The sequence below is a fragment of the Micropterus dolomieu genome, linkage group LG18, assembly GCF_021292245.1.
Source record: "Micropterus dolomieu isolate WLL.071019.BEF.003 ecotype Adirondacks linkage group LG18, ASM2129224v1, whole genome shotgun sequence".
In the NCBI taxonomy this organism is placed as follows: Eukaryota; Metazoa; Chordata; class Actinopteri; order Centrarchiformes; family Centrarchidae; genus Micropterus; species Micropterus dolomieu.
In genome coordinates, this window is record NC_060167.1 from 16,742,958 (window position 1) to 16,764,863 (window position 21,906).

General features: G+C 39.3%; 1 protein-coding gene across 1 annotated transcript in view; it reads left to right on the top strand.

Annotated features, from left to right (window-relative positions):
- Positions 1-17,657, top strand: part of slc6a11b (solute carrier family 6 member 11b) — a 32,088-nt gene extending 14,431 nt beyond the window's left edge. Inside the window, exons 8-15 of the mRNA XM_046076006.1 lie at positions 7,389-7,492; positions 7,759-7,883; positions 8,842-8,954; positions 9,649-9,786; positions 11,862-11,964; positions 12,579-12,679; positions 13,263-13,433; positions 17,514-17,657. Of these exons, the coding sequence (XP_045931962.1) occupies positions 7,389-7,492; positions 7,759-7,883; positions 8,842-8,954; positions 9,649-9,786; positions 11,862-11,964; positions 12,579-12,679; positions 13,263-13,433; positions 17,514-17,657 (999 nt within the window). The remainder of the gene's footprint in view (positions 1-7,388; positions 7,493-7,758; positions 7,884-8,841; positions 8,955-9,648; positions 9,787-11,861; positions 11,965-12,578; positions 12,680-13,262; positions 13,434-17,513) is intronic.
- The last annotated feature ends 4,249 nt before the right edge of the window (positions 17,658-21,906 follow it).

The window sequence follows — 21,906 nt, forward strand, 5'->3', positions numbered from 1 at the left end:
GACATGTCAAGTATGTTGGTGACAATGAGGAGTTGCTCTTGAGCTTCCTCTCTCATTTTAGGAACAACAAGGGCCAGTGTTGGAATCTCAACTTCCTGCCATACAAACTCTCTGGGGAAAGTGATATCTAGCTCCACAAATCCAAAATATGGGACCTCTTGGCCATTTGCCCCTTCTGCCTCCAATAAATAATCTAATGGCCTAATCTGCTGTTCTTTTAGATTGCTCTCATAAAAGGACAATTGGACTGTCGTAACCTGAGATCCTGTGTCTAAGGCAATTAACTCTTTTCCTTGCTACTAACACTTGAGCATGCTATTTTGTCCCAACCAACCTTGCATGGCAACTTGCGTCGCTGGTCTTTCAAACATGTCTCTATGTCTGGCTTAGATGTTAGGGGACATATATCATTTGACTCAACTCCTGTTTGTTCCACAATGGGAGTTGCAGTCAGTTTAAATAATGAGGGTCAGTAGAAGCATTCTCTGATTCCCATTGCTGCTGCTTCTGTTGCAGTTTCTTTGTCTTTTTTGCTACTAATGTAGGGTTTGCTTCGTTAGTGCACTTGGGAGCTGTGTGTCCATACTCTCCGCAGCGAAAACAATACCATGGGCGAGGACTGTTAAGTGGCTCTGAAGTGGGTAAGGGCAAGAAAAACGGATGTGCTTTGTTTGAAAGGTTGCTTTTGTGTTTGAAGATGTTTTACTTTTGGTCTTGTGTTATGAATTGAGCAACTGGTGCCTGTAGCTCAGCAATTTGCTTCTTCAAGTTGTCTCCTTCAGCTGTAGCCTTGTTCTATGAGCAAGCACATGCACTCTGTAGCTGGGAAAATACTCGCTGTTTGGGGTCACCTAGTGGTGGTTTGGGAACACCAAGGTGCTTTTTCTTGTGCATTGCCTCATTAACATGTTTGTCTTCCTCTGTACATAGCAGGAGCAGCAGCTCTGCAAAGGAAGGGGGCATTTTATCTTTTGCTCAAGCTGGAGATCAGCAAGTAAAGAATCATCCCAGCAGCCTCTACAGAATTGCGTTAACAGATGCCTATCAAATTCATGAGTAGATTTCCCCTCGTCATGGCGGAGTGTAACACAACTTGAAGTCTGTGGAGTTCATCCCCATCTTCTCCCGTTCCATATGCTGAAGGTATGCAAAAGGTAATGCTTGAGAGCCAAGGTGTTTGATAAAATCTGAGGCTGGGGGTAGTAAGCTGTCCACAATTTTACGAGATTGATTTAAATCAGACAGGGCTGGATCTGTTGGAAGAAGCTTCACACTTGACCTCCAAGTCTCATTATCTGCCTCATTATTTGGTCTGGGTAATCTACCAGACAAGGCCTGGAGAAGAGAGATAGCATTGTAGTAAGGTGGGGCTTCCTCATTCCTCACAATATGTTCCACCACAACCTTCTGTATCTCAGGTGGGTTCATATCACTTGCAGTTAAGCGTGTATTTGAACTGGTAGTCACTGGTGATTTGACTAATTGTGGCCCTTTGGTCAGGTTTTCCTTCGATGTGGCTAAGCACACTGGAGAGGGAGCAGTGATTACAGGGCGGGCACCACTCAACTGGCCTATCTCATGATCTGAAAGTACACTCTCTGCAGCAGTTGCAGATGTCAAGTTAAGCTTTGCTAACTCTTCTTGCAAGACAAGTTGAAATGATTTTCCTATCAGTTTGGCAATAGCCTGTAACTTGGAGACTAGCAAGTCCATGGACATGGAATGTTACATCAGGTAGAGTAGAACTGGTTGTAAAGGGGTGAGGGTTTCCATTGGAGTACCATATGTGAACTCAACTATTGCATTGCTATGAAACGCTGAGCCTGGTTCATCTATGTGAAGGACCCTGTTAACAGATCTATTAGTCTGCAAATGGCTCTGAATTTCAATATCTACTTCAGTTCCAGTTAACCCACTGATAATAGCAGATTTAGGAACTTTAACTACCTCACGTGTCACTGTTTCCATCTTCCTGAAGTTGGTCAGAACACCTAAACATTTAGCATTTAATATTCCACAATATTAAGTGTAAGCAAGGAAGATTAACTCACCGATATCCAACTGCTCCTGGCTGGCTTGTCATATTTTGTAACATCCCATTAAATGAACTGAAGCAAATTTGAGAACTATTGTTTGATGCAGGGCCAAATTGTAAGGTTCGACTACCAGAGCAGGATTTATTGAGACCAACTCAGAGGGTTTCATTGCATAACATGTATCTTCCCACAGTTATTACACACTTACACCCCAATAAAATGTAGCACACACAGTGTGTGTGTGTGTGTGTGTGTGTTTGTGTGTGCTACTCAAAATAACAAGCAATCATACCTTGGGGATTTTTTCACAGTCTCTTTGGTGTACACCTTAAATGAGTCCAATGTTAAGATCTCTTGTTCTCCGTGCAGAATGTGCTGAGAAGTGAAGTGAAAGTCTGTCCTACCGCTCAAGCAGAATCAGGAAAAAAATTCGCAGTCCATCCAAAGAACTTCCAAATTTCCTCTTAGATCTCAGTTCTCATCACAGTGTATCCTGGTACAGTGGCTTGCCATCTTTGGACTGGAATGGTGTCGAATCACACATCACAGAAAAAATACCCTGATCTGTACAACACAGAGTGATATTTAAAATAAAAAAACCTACACTCAACCTCCTCATCTCTCTTGATACATCATACTAGCATATTGCATATTTTCATGTGTTTTTCTTAACCCTGATAAACATAATCAAAACATAGTAAAACATCTGTAAAGATTGCTTCTTACCAAAGGGAATAAGAACTTGAGGTCTCCTGAAGCCTGATAATGGCGACTGTGTGGTGCTACGGAGCAGCTACAGAAAATAAAACCCCTTTTTAAGTTATACTCATTTTATAGTGCATGCAGCTACGCTCGGTGCACAAAACCACGCACTCTACAATTTGCATATAACCGATATTGTTTACATGCAATCTTTCAACAAGCTAATTACATCTTGTAATCCAGTATGTACAATTTCATAGTTTCACGTGCTCAGTTAACAGCGTTAGCCATTAGCACATCACTGTTGTGAGTTTAGCTAAACAATTTCTCATTCAGAAACCGTTCAACTCAACTAGCAAATTTCCAGCAAATCCAAAGGTTTATCTCAACAGAGCGAATGTTTGAGAAAGAGAAGAGTTAGACGGTGAATGAGTTAGAAAAAAATGAATGGACAAACAAAGACACAAACAGAGGAACAGGGAGAGTGAAGGAGGGTGATAAAGAAGGCCTGCTGTTTGGCAGAGGAAGACATTACTTCTGACACCAATGTTAAATCAGCTTCTTCAGTACAATGAAGGTTCTGTTCACGAGGCTGTGTCACGCGCTCTTTTTACACCCCAGAACTTCATCATGCCTCCCCTATTCTATTATTTCCTATAGCTCTCTTTCCCTGGCTGTCTCCCTCCTTCTCACCCTCCACCCAACAATGTGCATCACTCCTCCTCTTTACACTTCTAACTCTTCCACCCGTCCTTGACAGACAACACAGAAATCTGCAAGACACTAATTTGTGATACTTGATGATTTGTTAAAAGTTTATATGTCCAGGTTCAGGTAGTCCCTCTAGGGTTTGTTCTTGAGTTAAATCTGCTGTAACTGATGTTTGCCACGTGAGAGAAATTGAGATTATAACCTCAAAGTCGATGTGATGAAGGTGTTACACAAGCAGAAACCTTTACTTAATCGGGTAATCCCATTGAGCTCAAGACCATAGCAACATTAGCATTCATTTGGATTCCACCTGGTGAATTTAAGTCCAATATTCACTCTTCTTTGAGCTCTGGTTTTAGTCGCTTAACACCTCCATGAGAAAAACATCTGGCTCTTTAGCTGCTAAATGCTTCACTATAACTACCTCACCACTTTAAGAGTGGTGAGAGTAAATCACACCAGTAAAGTTTGGGTCTGAAAAGCTGAGCTATAAAGCTCTGTATAGAGTTAAGGGGAACAAGAAAGTGATAATTCTCTTTGGGTTTGTCACTACAAGGAGCTATTTTTTGCATACAATATTATATTGGTAACAACCAACAATAATTAAGTACAATTAATAAGTTTCATCTCTTTCCCCTTTTAATATAGGTTTTGTGAAAAAGGGCTGATGGTTTATATCTTGTGCAGATAAGTTAATGTCTTTGAATTTGACCTTTTTCAGAAAAAAATCTGGACCATGAAACGGGGTAACAGAGCGGTGACGAAGGTAGCAGAAGCAAAAAAATGTCAAATTAATAACAAGTCGATAATGAGAACTCTTCTGAGACGCTTCCAGTGGACTTTGACGCAGGGCTGAGGACGGATCAAAACCGTAGTGCAGCTGTAACACGCCATATCCGGAGTCAGTGGACTTTCGGTGTTGTTACTTTGGTGTGAAATTTTGTGTATGGGATGACAGCTATCCAGAAGCTCATGAAGAATTGAATTGAGTTGAATTTAAATTGGACTAACATCCTTAATGCTGTAGTGTAACATGATGATTATTCAGTAAAGATCAAACTACATTCATTGTATGGCTATAAGGTAAAGTGGCAAGTGAAATCTTATTGATTCATTTCAGCCAAATGTCATAAAGCTGGGATAAGCAATTTATTTCAGAAGCACTTTTGTTGTATTTGCTGAATACATCCCAACAGCAATCAAAAATTAAAATACTCCTAAACAAATTTATAAAATCTGGTATCTGTGACTGTAGGACTGCAATAACCACGGCCAATAATACCTGCCTGTCTGCCTGCATACCTACGTGCACCCTGCCCATGCTCTCACTGCACATGAAAATGTGCTTTGGGGAGTGGCTTTGGAGGGAGGCCTGAAGGAAGGCAGTTTTTATTTATTTTTTGGTTGGATACTTTTACAATGAAGCTGTCTCTTGCTAATTTCTCCAACTCTGCCTACCCCAGTTTTAATGCTGCACTTGACACAAAATATCCCACACTTACGAATCTCAGTTAGATAAAGAGTGGTATATTTACATTACAAGAACACTATCTTAAAGCCGGTGTCATCCAGCTTTCACACAGTAGAAACTTTTCCTGGAGCCACAGTCTCAACATAACCAAACAGAAGCTGGCCAAATTAGGCACAACATCAACAAGTGATTCTCTCTGAGCCTAGGCCTTTAAGGTTTCCCTGCGCTGTGCGGCCATCAGCCGAGGGTGAACTAAAGGGAACATTAATGAACATTAGGAGAGAAAGGCCTGTTCTTCCACAGGAACAGTCCTGTGTTTGTGAGGTCACAGAAGTTACCGTGGTTACTCCCAGGAGGGAGCGAAAACCGTGCGTTTGTTAATTGTTTCTCGGTGGGGAAATGAGATTAGTGGCTGAATGGTGATGTGAGAGAGTTTTCAAAGAGCCATGCTGCATTAAGTTTGAATTCACAGGATAGCACTCCACGCTATCCTGTGGGTCCTGTGCTGCACTACAAACTAGTTTCATTTTACTGCTGTCTCGGTGAAGAATCTTACATCTGTAAATCCCCATGTAGCTCATTAATCAAAATTCTGTGACTTATTTCCACCTACTGTATGCCTTGCATTACACTTCACTTGTACTTCTTATCACAAATTTACTAACAATTTGAGAATTAATGCAGTGAAACAGACTTATCCAGGGTGTTTCCCTTCAGCCCATTGTAGAGTGGGATAACCCGTGACCATCAAGAGGATTAAACTGCTGAAGAAAGTTAAGAATGAATGGTCCTCATAGGAAATTACTCTTTTGCATAGACTGGACGGTCAGCTATACAACAGCACCCCTTCATAGGAATTTACTCAGACATTTCAGTGTAGCAGCTGATTACAGACCAACGATTCCTCACAAATGACAAAATAGGTTGCCTGTCGGTGCCTTAAATTAAGACGTAACTCATGAGAGCATTTTCTGATCTGCTACCTTTATTAAGTTCAGGCAACTCAAACTACTTGGTTTAGTTTAGAGAAAGATTGCCTACTGTATATGGCTAAAAGAGGGGGAAAAAAACCATTAGCTCTTGTTAGGAGACATGATGCAAACTCTATTTAGCATGCTAACATTTGCTAATGGCAATGTCAGTGACCTTGTCTTGACGGTATTAGGTTTATAAACCAAAATATTGGAAAAATTTTAATTTTGACCTGATGATGGCGCAAAACCTGAATTTCTGTCCCAATCCCTGTCTGTCCAATAGTTGTCGGCACCTTTCACTAAAAACCGCAATTGTCAACCTCATGGGTTCATTCTCTTGGGGTCATGAATGTCTGTACAGAATATCATGTTAATGCATCCAATAGTAGTTGAGAGATTTCAGTCTGGACCAAAGTGGTGACTGAACGACTGCCAGACTGTCGATACAGCCACGCTGCTACTGTAGCTAAAAAGCATATTCCCTTGTGGTATCTAGGCATGCAGATAGTTCAGATTTTAAGTTTTGAAAGAACTCTCAGTTTTATGCCAGCAACACCACAATGCAATGGATCTTATTTCATTGGAACATTTTTCTATTGAAGAAATTGAGAAAATTGTTCATAGTGTGTTCTGTGGATTATTCAGGGGAAAGTTTTTAAATGTTGAAATGCATTGGCCTTAAACAAATTCCATTCATCCCTACCCACTATGCAACTCTACTGCCAATAATGGTTTGATTTAAAGGCAAAAATATTGAATGTTTATGTAAAACCTATTTTATACTGTAGCTGTCCCCAACAAGCAGCAGAAAGAAATAGTTAGTGAAGCATAACATGAATATTTGAGCACTGGATGACTTTGAATCTACTTTTAGGGTGTTAATCCATGATTCATGCTGCTCAATTGTGTGCCTCTCAGAGAGGAAAGAAAAAGGTTGAGCTGACATATGATTTTATTACAAACTCATTGAGATGATGAAAATCAGGTAGATGAGTGGTGAAAAATGAAATATAGGGTTTCATTAGAGAAGATAAAAAGCCACCTCTTGACATATCAGTGCATATCAATATAAACTCTTGTAAATGGGATAACCTGATCTACTCAATGTAATTTTGTTATTTACTTAATTTGAACAAATCTCTCAAAGAATTTATATTGTCATTGACTATAAGAGAAACATAGAAGTGGAAATTGTGAGCTTGAAGTTACTGAAACTTTGATTTGTGTGTGTAAAATATGTGTATGCGCAATAGTGCACATACAGACAAATTAAAAGAAAAACGAAAATGTCTGTGCCTTCAATCTCTCCAATAAAGGTGAAAATGGCAAGAAAATAGCTACAAAAATTCAAACACAGGGGTCACTGAATGGTTTAGAGAATATGACATTGAAGTGAATCATATTTTAAAGATCATGTGCTACAGCCTTTATAATGACCAGATTTTGTCACCCATCTGTATGTGTACTACATGTTCATGCATACTTTTCCTTCAGGTGTGGGTGGATGCAGGAACCCAAATCTTCTTCTCCTATGCCATCTGCTTGGGCTGTCTCACTGCTCTGGGAAGTTACAATGCCTACAACAATAACTGCTATAGGTAAGATAAGAATGTGGATACTAGTAGATGGATGAATAAAGGATAATGAAAGCCTTTCATATCACTTTATACACTGTATACTTCACATCATAAAGAATAGAAGAATACAGGTAAAGCCCCACAGGCATGGTTTTTAACATGTCTGCTAACATGTCTGTGCATGAGACTGTATGAGGCAGAACGTCTGTGTTGCCTGTCTGTAAGTGTAGTCCAGTGAAAGCTCTTTCAGTAACTGTGATCTCCTTCTCTTTTCTCTTGCTCCTCAGGGACTGCATCATGCTGTGTTGTCTGAACAGCGGCACCAGCTTTGTAGCAGGTTTCGCCATCTTCTCTGTGCTGGGCTTCATGGCCTATGAACAAAATGTTCCTATTGAGGCAGTGGCAGAATCTGGTGAGAATAACAATCATGTTTCTTAATCAAAATCTGAATGAGTACCAACTTCCAGAACAGTAACATGGCCATACACTAAAATGGATACTGTAGACTAGAGAAAGCCTCTTTGTGCCCACATCCATCATATTTTGCCAAAATGGATGGCCAGTTATATAATTCCACACTCTTTACCTAGGCTCTTAGACCACCGCATTATGATTTATTCACGTCAGTATGAATGATTTAGCGAATGTGACAGAGCGAGAGATTTAAAATGTTTGTCTTGGTGCATGGTGAGGACAGACCTTAATGTTTTAAATATTGCGTTCCTGAGGGTTTTTTACCAAATGTAGGTGTTAAATAATATAACAGCATGTCACCCTTATTTTGAACCAATCAGTATTATTTCACAACAGAACCCCATTCATTTATGTTTTCGTAGACCAGACATTGTGCCACTTCTGCTTCTCTGGACCTACAGTATACTTATGTCTATTTGCAGTTAGTTCATATATAATATTTTTTGAGAGAGAGACATTTAAAGCTTGGGCATATGATAAATATCATAAGCGAGTGACCTGCCACTAAAATAAATAAATACAAATGGGATAATCCTGCTTATACTGCTCATTGGCCAATGGTAAAAGCATAATACAATCACGTCACATTAGGCCCTAGTAAATAAAAAGACAGCACCATTAAGCAGGCAAGGGAAAAACTAACAAAATTCCTTTAGGAGGGAAAAAATAAGAAATATTGGGAAGGACCACACAAAACTAGCTCAAATATAACATAAATACAGAATAGCCTATCCTACGATCAACTGATTTCACAAAACATAAAAAAGTAAGAGAAGCTTAAAAAGGGAGAGCTTTATGGACTATGCTATGATTATGCCTTTGTGAATTTTGCTTGAAAAACTCACACCTGCTCTACACTAATAAGAGTCCTGTCTGTAATTTGTTTTGTGATGCAGGTCCTGGTCTTGCATTCATTGCATACCCCAAGGCTGTTACTATGATGCCTTTGTCTCCGCTTTGGGCTTGTCTCTTCTTCATGATGCTCATCTTCCTCGGTCTGGACAGTCAGGTGAGGACCACCTCACCACCATGGTATGAGAATACTCAGAGTATAGAAAGTGTTTGACTGTATAAAGAAATGTAAAGGTTGGACTTTATGGTAAAGATGTGTAACTAAAAAACTGTTAAACAGTATGTGTGAATTTTGCATGTAGAAATATGTGTCAGCATTGCTTATGTTTTTAAAAATCCATTGTATATAAACTATATAAGCTCATAATCACAATTTTTTTGTAACATAGTATTGCCTTAGGCGCCGAACGATTTTTAAAAATATCTAATTATTTTGACCGATACTGCAATTGCGATATGATTTGTGAAATTGGAGGAAATGATCATTTTTACATCGTTGTTCTCATTTTCATTGAAAAATATATTGAAATGATTATGATGTGATTATGAGGGATCTGTACCAAACAAAGATGTTTTCTTAAGTCTGTAAAATGTGATGTATAGTCCAGGACATCTCTACAGCACGACAATGTTTATCTTAAAATGGTATTTTGACACACATTTTGGCTTTAACAAATATTGCACCTCCTGCAATTTGAAAATTGCAATAGGCCATGTTGCGATTTTGATAACATTTTGATAAATTTTTCAGCCCTTGTCATCTAATTTATAACTACACAAGACTGTGTAATCACTCCATTGAGAAAAGTATCTTCCCATTTTATTTAAGTAATATTTTTTTTATTTTGCAGTTTGTGTGTGTGGAGAGTTTGGTGACAGCTGTGGTGGACATGTACCCAGAGACCTTCAGGAGAGGCTACCGCAGAGAGCTGCTGATTCTGGGCATGTCTGTAGCTTCCTTCTTCATAGGACTTATCATGTGTACAGAGGTAAGACTCAGCCATAGTTACATCATTGGAGTTAAACTTAGCACATGTGTTTCAAGTTTTCAAACCTAACCAACCTAATTGTACGTAAAATATTGTACTGTGAAATTTTCTCAACGATATTTCTGAGGTGGGGGGCTGGTTGTCTACTACTCCTTTGAGGTTTGGAGATCAGTTTTTTACCTTCACATGATGTTTGTTTTTATTTCTATGTAGACATTTCATCATCGCCATCATCACCACCATCATCATCATCACCTCCATCATCATCACCAATTTACAAGTCTGAGGTGAAACCAAGCCTGGTATATTCTTGATCAACAAAAAAGTGGACCAGTTAGATTCAAATAATGGAATCATTTCATCCAGAGTGTATCATGTGATCCACCACCTTCTGTAGTTGAGTGTTTAAGAAACGACACAGCGATGCTGGTCTCTCTTGCAAAATAGATTTAAATCTCAATGAGATTCACCTGGTTAGATAAAGGTTCAGTAAAAAAAGATCTGTTCCATTGGACACTTTATTTGCAATCCTAAAGGTCTGTGGCCAAGTGACCCATCTAGAGCTTGTATCCATGTCACCAGCTCTGCTTTGTTTTTAGGCCTTTCATCTTTATGTTGTAAAAAAATTAAGAGAATCTGATTCTTCACACTATCAAGAAAGTCTTTCATCCACTAAAAGCATTTCATGTGTATATATGCCATCTACCCCCACTGTGAAACATGCTGTACTCTTCTCTAGTGGCCCATAATGGCCGTGAAACAGGGGGAAAGAATTTAATGACTTGACGTCTGTTGTCATTACCCATTCTCCCTGTCACCACTATATAAAAACCGCCAAATTCTCCCTTTGCTTTTACTCTTCTTTCAGCACTACCTTCACTCTAGACACTTTATTCCTCTCTGCTGCCAAAGAGCCATCATGAATAAAATGTCGCAAGAAGCCTAGAGTGAGATTAAATCTCAGTTCAAAATGTCCTCGGGGAGTCTAGTTCAATACCTGGCAGGACTATGGGCATTAAGACATATTGATGATATTCTTGTTTATGGGTAGTTTAGAGCTGTGATGTAACCCTACTCTCAGACTTATGTGTGATTTTAATTATGATGACCCTTTTAGTGGAAGCAGAGAGAACAGATGAGTTGTGTTGAGAGGAGGTAGGGTAGGTAGAGTGGGTGGAAAAATGTGAGCACCGCCATTGATGCTTGAACAATGGAAATGCACTTATTTGATTTCTCTGAGATTACCATTCTCATATCTGTCCGGTTAAAGCTGTAGCCAGCAGCTGGTTAGCTTAGCTCAGCACAAAGAATGTAAACAGTGGGAAACAATTATGAGTCTTGTCGTCACTGTGAAGTCGAAGATACAGCACATTTATTTTTGAGCCTTCAAGATGCTAGTTGGCAAATTTTCTTTTCACATTTTGGCAAAACCAGGATAGGCGATACCCCCTCTTCCCACTAAGATAAGCTAACAAGCTGCTGGCTCCAGTTTCATATCAAACTGATAGATTTTATAGTGATATAGTGAATAAGTGCAAGTCTTTTAACGTCCAAGAATAGGTCACAGTGATGGTATATATGAACATCACCTATAATGCAGTGCCCTACAATGAACAAAACAAAAGATAATGCTCTTGGCTGAAGTTGCTCTTCTAAAGTAGGTCTATATCACTTTTTACAGTATATCAGACCCATAATGGACTACTAAAGAACAGTGTGTAGTTTAAAGGGTTTAAATATTCCTCTAAAACAGACAACAGGCAACAACAAAAAGCACAGCATACTGCATATATGTTTTATTAATACCGCATTCGGTGGTAACAGCTCAGTACTAGGAACCTCTTGAGGCGATAAAATGTGGTAATTTTAGGACAAATCCTCAGTAAGGCATAAGAAACATCAGTTGCTGTTAACATTGATTTACTACGTGTCATTGTGACATTGGTCCCTGACAACCAAATCAAGCACATCCAGATTCATTTCAAATTTGATGTGATCTAACCTGGAGTCTGATGCTCACGTAGTGGCTGTTACCCGGCTGTGACAGAAAACTGACTCCTGTCTCGTCCTATCAGGGAGGGATGTACGTCTTCCAGCTGTTTGACGCATACGCTGCCAGCGGGATGTGTTTGCTGTTTGTGGCCATATTTGAGTCTATATGTATCGGCTGGGTGTATGGTAAGATAACGGTCTCAACATGAAATGCAACAATAGATCTGAAAGAAATGTTTTCCATTCCTAACCCTCCTCACCTCAACACATTTCAGCACAGAAAAACTGGCTGCTTCCTCCATGCTGCTATTATATTTCTTCTCTGCCCTCTGCTGGAGAATGTGCTAAAAAACACGAGTCATTCAATTAGTATAATACAAGGCACTCAAATATTTCTACTGGGATATTAAAAATAATATTATGATACTATAGCATTGTGAAAATCAAACATAGTGCCCTTTTCTGTCTAATATGCTGCCCTGCAATGGACATTTTATGCCCTAGCTAAAGAGGTAAAGACTTTGGCTTTGTTTGGGTTTAAATGTCATCACATTTACACTATTGCCTGCCTAATTTAAGCAGACAATGTGACATCAGACCCAATTATATAAGTTAATAAGAGAAGAATAATTTACATGAAGCAATGCAAAATGATTGTCTCTCTTCAAAGAAAGTTTTAGACAACATTTTATCCAGATCTGCAGCTCTGTTCAGACAGCCATACTGTCAAAAGACATCAATCACGTCATTATTTTGTTGTTGTATGAGGAAACTTTGAGTGACACTTATTTGCATTTCAGGTAGTGACAGATTCTACCTAAATATTGAGGACATGATTGGCTACAAACCTGTCTTCTTCATCAAGTGGTGCTGGATGATCCTGACCCCGGGCATCTGTGCTGTGAGTCTCATTGCCGACACAAAATCAAGAGCAGCAGTAGCATCAGCGACCACAAACAACATCTCATGTATTTATGGCACAACAGTGAGGAAGGCCAGACACATTCAGAAGATAATTTTTATTTTTATATATATATCTATCATATGGATTCTGGGTTTCAAAATATCATATATACATGATAGCTATGGAAACATCATTTCTCACATTATGTGAACAATTAAGTTGTATCCTGTAGATGTTTCCATGTAGCCAGTGAGACATGAGACCAAAATGTTTTGGGATTTAGGTTACAAATATTTCCAAAAGGCAAAAATATTGGAAATGACTGTGTTGCATATGTGGCTTTGATAAATGGATTTAAGGCAAAGTACTAACATGTTACACATTTGTTTGTGTGAAAATTGGTTTGTATTGTTTTCACATGAATGACGCATGAACTTACATTTACCAGACCAGTAATTACTATTGCACCACACCGACTCCGAATAAAAGTATGTGACCTTTGTTCATCAGAGGAGCAGAGGAATTTTTCTCACAATGTAAATAGCGTTTACAAACAGAATGTAATTTTTGTCCCCTGCAGGGAATTTTCTTGTTCTTCCTGATTAAATACAAACCGCTGAAGTACAACAATGTGTACACCTACCCTGACTGGGGCTATGGGATTGGCTGGTTCATGGCCATGTCCTCAATGGTCTGCATCCCTGTGGGGATTATCTGGATGATCTGGAAGACTCCTGGCACCTTCTCTGAGGTAAAAACACACACATGGAGGAGGCTTACACCAATACTGCAGTATATCACAGGTTGTCACTGAGAATGTCACACAGTATTTCCAGTTTTTCACAGGTTTTTAGTCAAGTGAAAAACACTAAAGAAAAATAGCAATGCTTTTTTAATATTGCCATTGTCCAGGAAACAGCAATGCCTTTAAATTACTTTACAAATTACTTTAAATGAATGAAGCCATGTTTTTGATCAGTAGCTGGATTTACTAACATCCCTAATAAGTGATTACTAAATTGCGTGTGCATTCTAAAATATTGCACGTGCAATTGTAGTACCTGTTATGGGTGATCAACATTGAATTATTGCGTAGATGACAACAAGTGCGAACACAATGGAGGTGGCAGTATTTAAATGAGAGTTTTATGTGTTTTAATGGTTTCCTTGGTTTGTTTCATTCAGTGCGTCCCGAGTATGTGGAAATCGTATATACCTGCCCATCCTGCCTAAGATTGCATGATTACTAGGGACAGCACACTTAAAAAAACTGCTTTGGGAAACCCCAGCAGAAACAGCTACAGTATGTTGCAATGACCCAGACGCAAGGAAATGCCAGCAGATTGTGCTTCATCCAGCCAGAGGGAACAATCACCGACCGTCCACACCCCGATCTCCTGTCCCTCCCAACGCCCCATTCCCTCTCCGATACCTAGAATCGGTTGTGTCGCTATTACGACCGGAGCGCTGTGAACAGTTGGTGATCGTTCCCTCTGGCTGGATGAATTTTACACGTGATCCATGCACTACGGCAGCTGGGGGCTCTCAGCAGCGCCGCGCAACTTTCTAAATTTTTCCTTCTCACGGAGAAAGAAAGTCAGGTCGAAACGAAATTTGCTTTTTTGCTTTTTTTTGCCATGAATGTTAATACAACAGTATTGTCAAAGCTTCAAGGAAAATACAAAAAAACAATTAATTTCATACAGTTCATTGAATAAATAATATATTTTTATTTCTATATATTAGATATCTTTGATAATTTCTCTACATTTTATTTCATTAAGGCTGTGTCTCCTTCTCGCAACGATAAAAAACATTTGGCAGTTTGCACTTTCCTTTCAAACGTATTAAATACAGATACTGTTGCACTCACATGAAATTGCTTTTAAGCTTGTTAGATTACATTGCTGTAGTAAATAAATTTATTTGCATGTTACCCTCCCATTACTTTGCACAATAACATTCAAACGCCCAAAATGCATATTCATTAAGGCAAAAGTAGTAAATGAGCAACAGGTGCTATCTTGCACTTCTGGAAGACATCATTCTCCGTGCACGCCGTTAGTAGATCAGCTTACGTGTTAATTTGCTGGGGATATCAAGTTTGCACACGTTTTTACGCACGCAAACCTTTAGTAAATCTGGCCCATAGTGGCTATGGTTTGCCAATTTGCTGGCTAGTTACCATGACATGTGTCAGATACCTGAAAGCAGACTTTGTTTTCTGATCAAGGTAGTTTAAATATCATTAAACAACACAAAGTTGTATAACAAAAAGAGAATTTGTTGTCCGTTTATGCTACATACACAGAACTTGAGAGGTCATTAAATGTATATCTAAATATGAAAACATACAACATTCTATCAGTTATTTATATACATAGATACATACACCCAGAACATTCTACAGTGCATTATTTAATTTTTTTTTTTATCTGGGGTAAATGTAAATTGCAGTAACAATATGATTATATTCCTTTTTCGTCACATAAAAAATTCTGACATTTGGAAAACAGTTTCCATTTTGACTGTGTTTGATCACCAGCCATCATCAATGTAAAGTCCACTCTTGGGCTGCGTCCGAAAAGTCAAAAAAATCTCCTTTCCTAACCATTTTTCCTTGACCTCAATGGAAAACGTCGTAAGGAAAAGTATCATAATGTGAGTCTGGATTGCAAGGACTTTTCTAAATGTGGTCAATGGATTTTATCTTTGAGTTTCAGAACGTGCGTCGCTTTAAATGTTGCCGCCGCAAGGAATTGTGGGACGGCATTCTCTCCTTTCCTTTCGTAAAGGATGGTCCGGTGTAACCTATGCTAAAAGAGATATGAAAGGAAATACTGAGGCACCTTTCCTTGGTTTTTAGAGAAATCAACCAGCTCTTATCATGGCTGCCACTGAAATACTTCCGGGTCACTTCACTCAGTTAGGAACCTTCCTAAGCAAAAAAGAGTTTTGGGGCGCAACCTTGCACTCTGACAGTTCGGAACACGGTCCACCCATCGAGTGCTTGATCCAGGATGTTGATAAGCCGGTGTCAAAACAGTAAATGTATAATACAGGAAATATATACCATTTATACAGTATGTTATGGAACAGTGTCTCAATTCTATTCTATTCACTTGGTCGTCCCTGAAGTACCTCCAGACTTAAAGAGGTAGTATTATGCTAATTTTCAGATTCAAAATCTTAATTAGGGATTGTACCAGAACAGGTTTACATGGTTTAATTTTCAAAAAACACCATATTTTTCTCATACTGCACATTGTTGCAGCTCTTTTCACCCTATGTGTTGTACAGAGTGATGCATCTTACTTGTACAAAATCTTTGTTGGGAGTTGCACATGCGCATTACCCAGGTAAGGACTACTAGCCAATCAGAAGTAGAGAAGGGCGGGTCATAAGAAACAAGGTAGTGTGATCCAAATCAAAGCCGCTTCAGACTGGAACCGTAACCTAGCAGATGGTATAAGTTACTCACAAGTCCACAACCACACAACATTATTGTTCCCCATCTTACCATTAAGACTAAACGTTGAACTGTTGCTGGTGTTCTGACGATCTATGCTGCCTTGCCGTATTGCTGCCATAGCGCAAATCTATAGACTCGACTCTACTCGGCCCTGCTCCGTTTTCCATTGCAGATAGTACCCAGAGATAGTACATAGCTTGTCGTCATAGCGACGCCACACACAACTGCACACCAGCGGTCCAAACAGCTTTCTCTTTTTTAAGTTAAAATGTTTCAACATTACTCAGAATGTAAAGACAGATAAGCGGTATGAAAACCTTCCAGCTGTGTTTTTGTCTGCCGTTGTTGCTGCAGCGGTCTGTGTGACGGCAGGAGCAGAGGGCTCTGTGAGCGGGCAGCTTGCCGGCCTCACAGGCTCCTCCCGTGGGTTGGCACAGGCTTCCCCCGCAGCCACTTGCGGAGCTCCTCAACTCCGAAAATATTCAAGCACATTTTTGTTCGGCCATCACTTTTCGTAAAACTGTCAATATTCGAAATCTACACAGCTGATTTCTCACCTCAAAACTTCTCAGAAGTGGATTTAGTGATGAAATTCCATACGAAAACTGTAAAATATAAAACTTTCTGTTGCTGGCCTCTCTCTAGTGCACGCAATGATGAGGCAGTGAACAGTGAATATTGTCTCATTTTAGTATCCCTCAGCTCGCTTGGAACCTTGATGGAGGTGAGGTGATATGGGAAAAAAAGTACCTGGAAGCAGGTACAACATTTCTACAATGGAAAACCAAACAAAGGCGAGTCGAGCCAAAGGGCCTCCGCTCAGACTAGCTTGGTTTGAGGGCGTGCCTGACCCCGCTAGCCGTTTGGCAAGCTTTATGATGCGTTTTCATTGTGACGTCACAAGTAAAGGAAGTGAAGGACTGGACTACAAACGAGCTGTTTTCAAGCGGTCCAGAGCAGAGCTTTCTGTGGGAGATGGGAACTCCCTTTGGGCTGGACTTTGGGCTTTTTCACTTTGCAAACCTGTTACATGCACAAAAAAGATAACTCAATAAAGGAGAGGGGAAAAGACAAAAAGCATAATACCACCTCTTTAATACGAAGAATGAAACTAAAAAGATTCAGCCAACGATTCAGTCTGATATCTATACAAATGAGGTAATGGTTAGTTGATGTTACACTGCCACAAAAAGAAAATTGACTGTATATGACAAGGAATGAACTGTTAGCACACACATTTCAGTGTTGGATCCATTTTTTGTTGATGCTTTTTTGAGGTCCCTCAAAGAGTATGATTATATGTATAAGCTGTATGCCTGTACGGTGATAACATCGTTTTTCTCTTGATGCTTTCTGCAGAGAATTAAGAAGCTGACAACTCCCAGCCCGGACCTGAAAATGAGAGGGAAAGTCGGCGCCCTCAGTCCTTACGCTGCGAACGATGCAAAACTTAAGGTTGATGGGAAAATATCCACCATCTCAGAGAAGGAGACACATTTCTAATTGCCCACCTGACTGACTGACCAAGCTGCCTGCCGTCTTCACAAGTCCATCAAATGAAAACTACAGCAAATGACAACAATATTATCCACCACTACACAAAACAGGAAATGAAACAAATGACTCGGGAGTGTTATTTTTGTTTTGTAAAAAAGGAAAAAGGAAAAGCTATCACATGATTATGTAGTCTGCTTCCGTTTTGCACAAACTTTGATAACACATTTGTTGTTTTCAGTTAACAATGTGACTAAAGCAGCTGTTTCTTTTCTAACCATTAATATTTTAAAATCTGTTTGCTGACATATATGGTTGAAAACTTGTCCTAGTACCTTGTCAGTACTGGTCACACCAGTGTCTGGGCCTTTAGAACAATACCAATGTGTTGTATTGTGTTGTGAAAGGCTTTCACACTTCATTTACTGGCAAAGTGCTGTGCCTCTCTATTAGGTACTAGGTACCCAAATGTGACTATCTAAGATGTAGCAGTTCGGGGACCAGTCTACATAGTTTTGTGTGTTAAGAGAGGATACTGTGGTATGTGTTAGTACTGAGGCTATAGGAGGGCATACCCTGAATACTCCTGCAAGTAAAACTTTGAGTTGTATATAAGGAGTTTTGACATTCAAATCTTGGACGTTATCTGAACCAGCTGTGACTATGAGGGCTGTTGAATGTTTTTAGGCCTTCAGTGATTTTTATTTACTTGAATTCAATGTTGTCACTTAGCAACATAAGTAAATACTCTGCTTACTGGATGTAACTGAATGATATTACTAGGTTATTGATCATCGTGTTAAAATATATTGGGTCCTTGAGGGCTCTGCTGATTTCCATGGCTCTCTAAACAGATGTTTCTGGTTTACAGTAATATTAAAGGGCAAATCAGTAGAAGTTAAAACTCTGTGAAACCATTCCCTTCGGTATTAGAAATCTTTAATTTTACATCTCTAGTTTTGAGCTACAAATAGCAGTGTGACTTACAGGCGGAGCCTAGAAACACACCTCTCTCTCCTCTAGCTGCCCTCTTACAAGTCGTGGGTATCTGTCATTTCACAGTAATTATGCTGAGCCTAACACAGAGTGACAGATAGATGTGCTTCCACCCTTGCGTTTTTATTTCCTACTCCGCCTGTGTAGGAGATGATGGACGCCCATCAGATGAGCATTTCAAAACCCATCTGTCTTATCATCCCTCCTTTTTATTTCTTTCCCCTCGTCCCCTTTTCCCTTTTGTCCCGCTGTCCTTCCTTCTCATCTTCAACCTCTGCTTGTCTGCTTCTTTCATTTTTTTCTGTCTTTGGCTTCTCCATCACGTGGAGGGCTTGAGCAATGACACGGACCTTGTATGAAACTGTGATGCTGCTGAAAGCTTTGAATTGAGTCACAGCCAAATGCATCAGCGATGGGCTTGCTATTGGGTAGTGACCTTTCATCTGGCATTGTAAAGCATTAATCCTCACTGAAAAATAGATATTTTAATTTTGCTGTCTGAGCCACTACATGGGGTGAAAGCACAGTCTGCTCCTGTCATCAGTTTAATTGCGGTAAGGGTGAATGAGCTGGTCTCATTGTTCAGATCAATATCCGTCCATTACAGCCTCATCCAATCAGCACTCGAACAACTCCGTGTTGTCCTTCCTTCCTTCCTTGCTTCGTCCGACTTTCTCACTTCCGTCCTTTCTTCCCTCTGTCCTTGTTTCCTGAATAAAATGCAATCAGAGGAATGCATCTGAGGGGATGAAACTCAGATTTATCTCTTACAGTTTTTCAGGAGGAGGCAAAATAGCAGGGGAAGAAATAAGGAACTGATGAGCTGAGGAAGTGTGTGATCGAGTAAGTAATGAGGGAAATAGAGGAAGTGATTAGTGACTGAAGCCCCTCCTGTCTAAGCTGTGACATCCTCTTAAACATGTGATTGGTCCCTGTGGCCTGGTTGCATTATGACATTATCACCACCTCACTGATTGTGCAAGTTAATAGTCGTGTGCGTCGGAAATTATAGCTTGCTGTTTAACACTGATCATGTTGATGTTGCTGTATATTTTTACATGTCTTTTTAGAAATCTGTGGTCTATTTCTTGAGATGAAAGACGTTTTAAAAGAATTGCTGTATTAAAATAATGTCCTTTGTTTTGACTTTTGATATGCCTCTCAAAAGATCTTGTTATAGAAATATAATGAAAGGTGTTGTGTTCTGTACTGTTCTACACACATTTTGGTATTCACAGGACAAATGAACTGTCTGCTTACTCATTTTTAAGAATAAATATTATAAAGGAAAGCAGAGTGTAGACTCTGGTCTTTTTATTGCACTTAATCTCACAATTCAGCTTTGATGCTGACATTTCCTTCTTAAATTCCTTTGAAAGAGTTTCAATGCCTCTATTTGGGATAACACTTTACAGAATAAATGATTGGATAAGATGACATTTAACCAAGTCAATACAGCGACTGGATCATTGACAGACACAAATAGTAATAGGATATGGAGCAGGAAAAAAGTACTAATAATATAAATGTTTTGTGTGTATACCTAGTGCAAAACAAAATTTGCACTAGAATGTAAAGGAAGAATGACTGAATTAGATAATGAAGGCTGAAGATAATGACTTAATGAATTAATCCAAAAAGTGTACCTTTAAACATCAATTTACATCTTAATTCACATGTGAATTATAATGTGAGAATAAGAAAAAGATGGTTGTGTTTACACTGACTGGTCTACAGGCCATGATGATCTTCACTGGGATTGAATGTGTTTAAACCCCCCCCCCAATCACCTATTCCACCCACACAGGTGTTTTCACAATCTGCCTGGTTAGACCTCTTCACTGGGCTTCATTGACATCTTCCTCTTGTTGTTGCGCCTGTCATGCACCAGTCGAACAGTGGTCTATAGTAGACTCCAAAGGGCTAATCGCCACAGTGATAGGCTTTTTTCTTTGTCATATTAATGATGGCTGAATACCATTTATTTGCTTCGGTTTCAGGGTCTTGGTATTGTGTTTACTGGGACACTTGAATGGAATAGAGCACACAGAGAAACAGCAAAAACAGTTAAAAACACAGAGAATTTGCAGATAGGAATATGCTATTGCTGCTACCTCAAATAATGCAGTACTATGTCTGTGCTGATACAATATTTTTAATAGTGTCTCGGTTGGACGCTGCATGTCATACTGCATTTCTGTATCTCTGCAATCAAATCAAGGAAAAATGCTAAAAAAGAAAGATGATGTTTTGATGATGGACTTAATAGATGATCTGTTTGAGGGACCTCCACATCGCTGTAGTGCAGATCTGATGGTAGCCCTTAACAGTGTGTCTGTAGGCCTCTGGGTGTGTGTTTCATTGCATGCGTGTTGAGCATGCTTTGTGTGTCTGTGTGTGTGTTCAGTCATGCGCATACATCCAACTGTCACACTTCAGAAATCAGCTTTACTTTCTTTGAGTTGGAGGTGACATTTCGACTTGATCTGGTGGTGATGGTGTGAAGTAAATCTTCCTTTGTCGTCGTGTCACATTGCTGCTGCAACTTCTGAAAATACTTTATGAGCTGCAAAAGTTTCTGGACTCTTCAGCCAGGCAAACCCATTTAGGAAGTTGTGTGAAGTTTAATTGGCTGTCAGCTGGAAAACCAATATCTCTCAAATGCTGTAAAATGACTCTTGCTTTTTATTTTTATTTGGAGATAAGCTTTTATCTAATACCTTTATCTAAAACTATGCTGTTGACTGACAGTCACACACTGTATACATTATGAATAAAATTTCCCTAGCAGGGATGTTTTATTCTAGCTCTTCAAATGATTGTTAGGAAAGAAGATCTTTTTCTTTGCCAATAGGGGGCGGAAAAACTAGCAACGTTACACAGCCACTGCATCTATGTTATTAATTATACGTGTTATTGTTATATGTTTTCTATATTGTTTAATGCATTTTATGAAGCAGATTAACACAGAGCAACATTAGCATTCATTCTCCATGAACTTTGTTTTGGGTTATACTTCTTATATATTATTAGCTAGCTGCTAACATTGTCTGCTGTTTGGCATTGGGATAGAGTGTGGAGACTACTATACAAGTCAAAGTAAATGCACAGGCCACAAAACCAAAACAATTAGCTAAAATTGGCTCACAAGAATTATATTTCTCAACGGTTTTGGTACTATGAGTGACAGTTTCACATTCCACAGTCATTTGTTTCAACATTAATATCATTAAAAAAAAATACAGGTTCCACACATGATCCT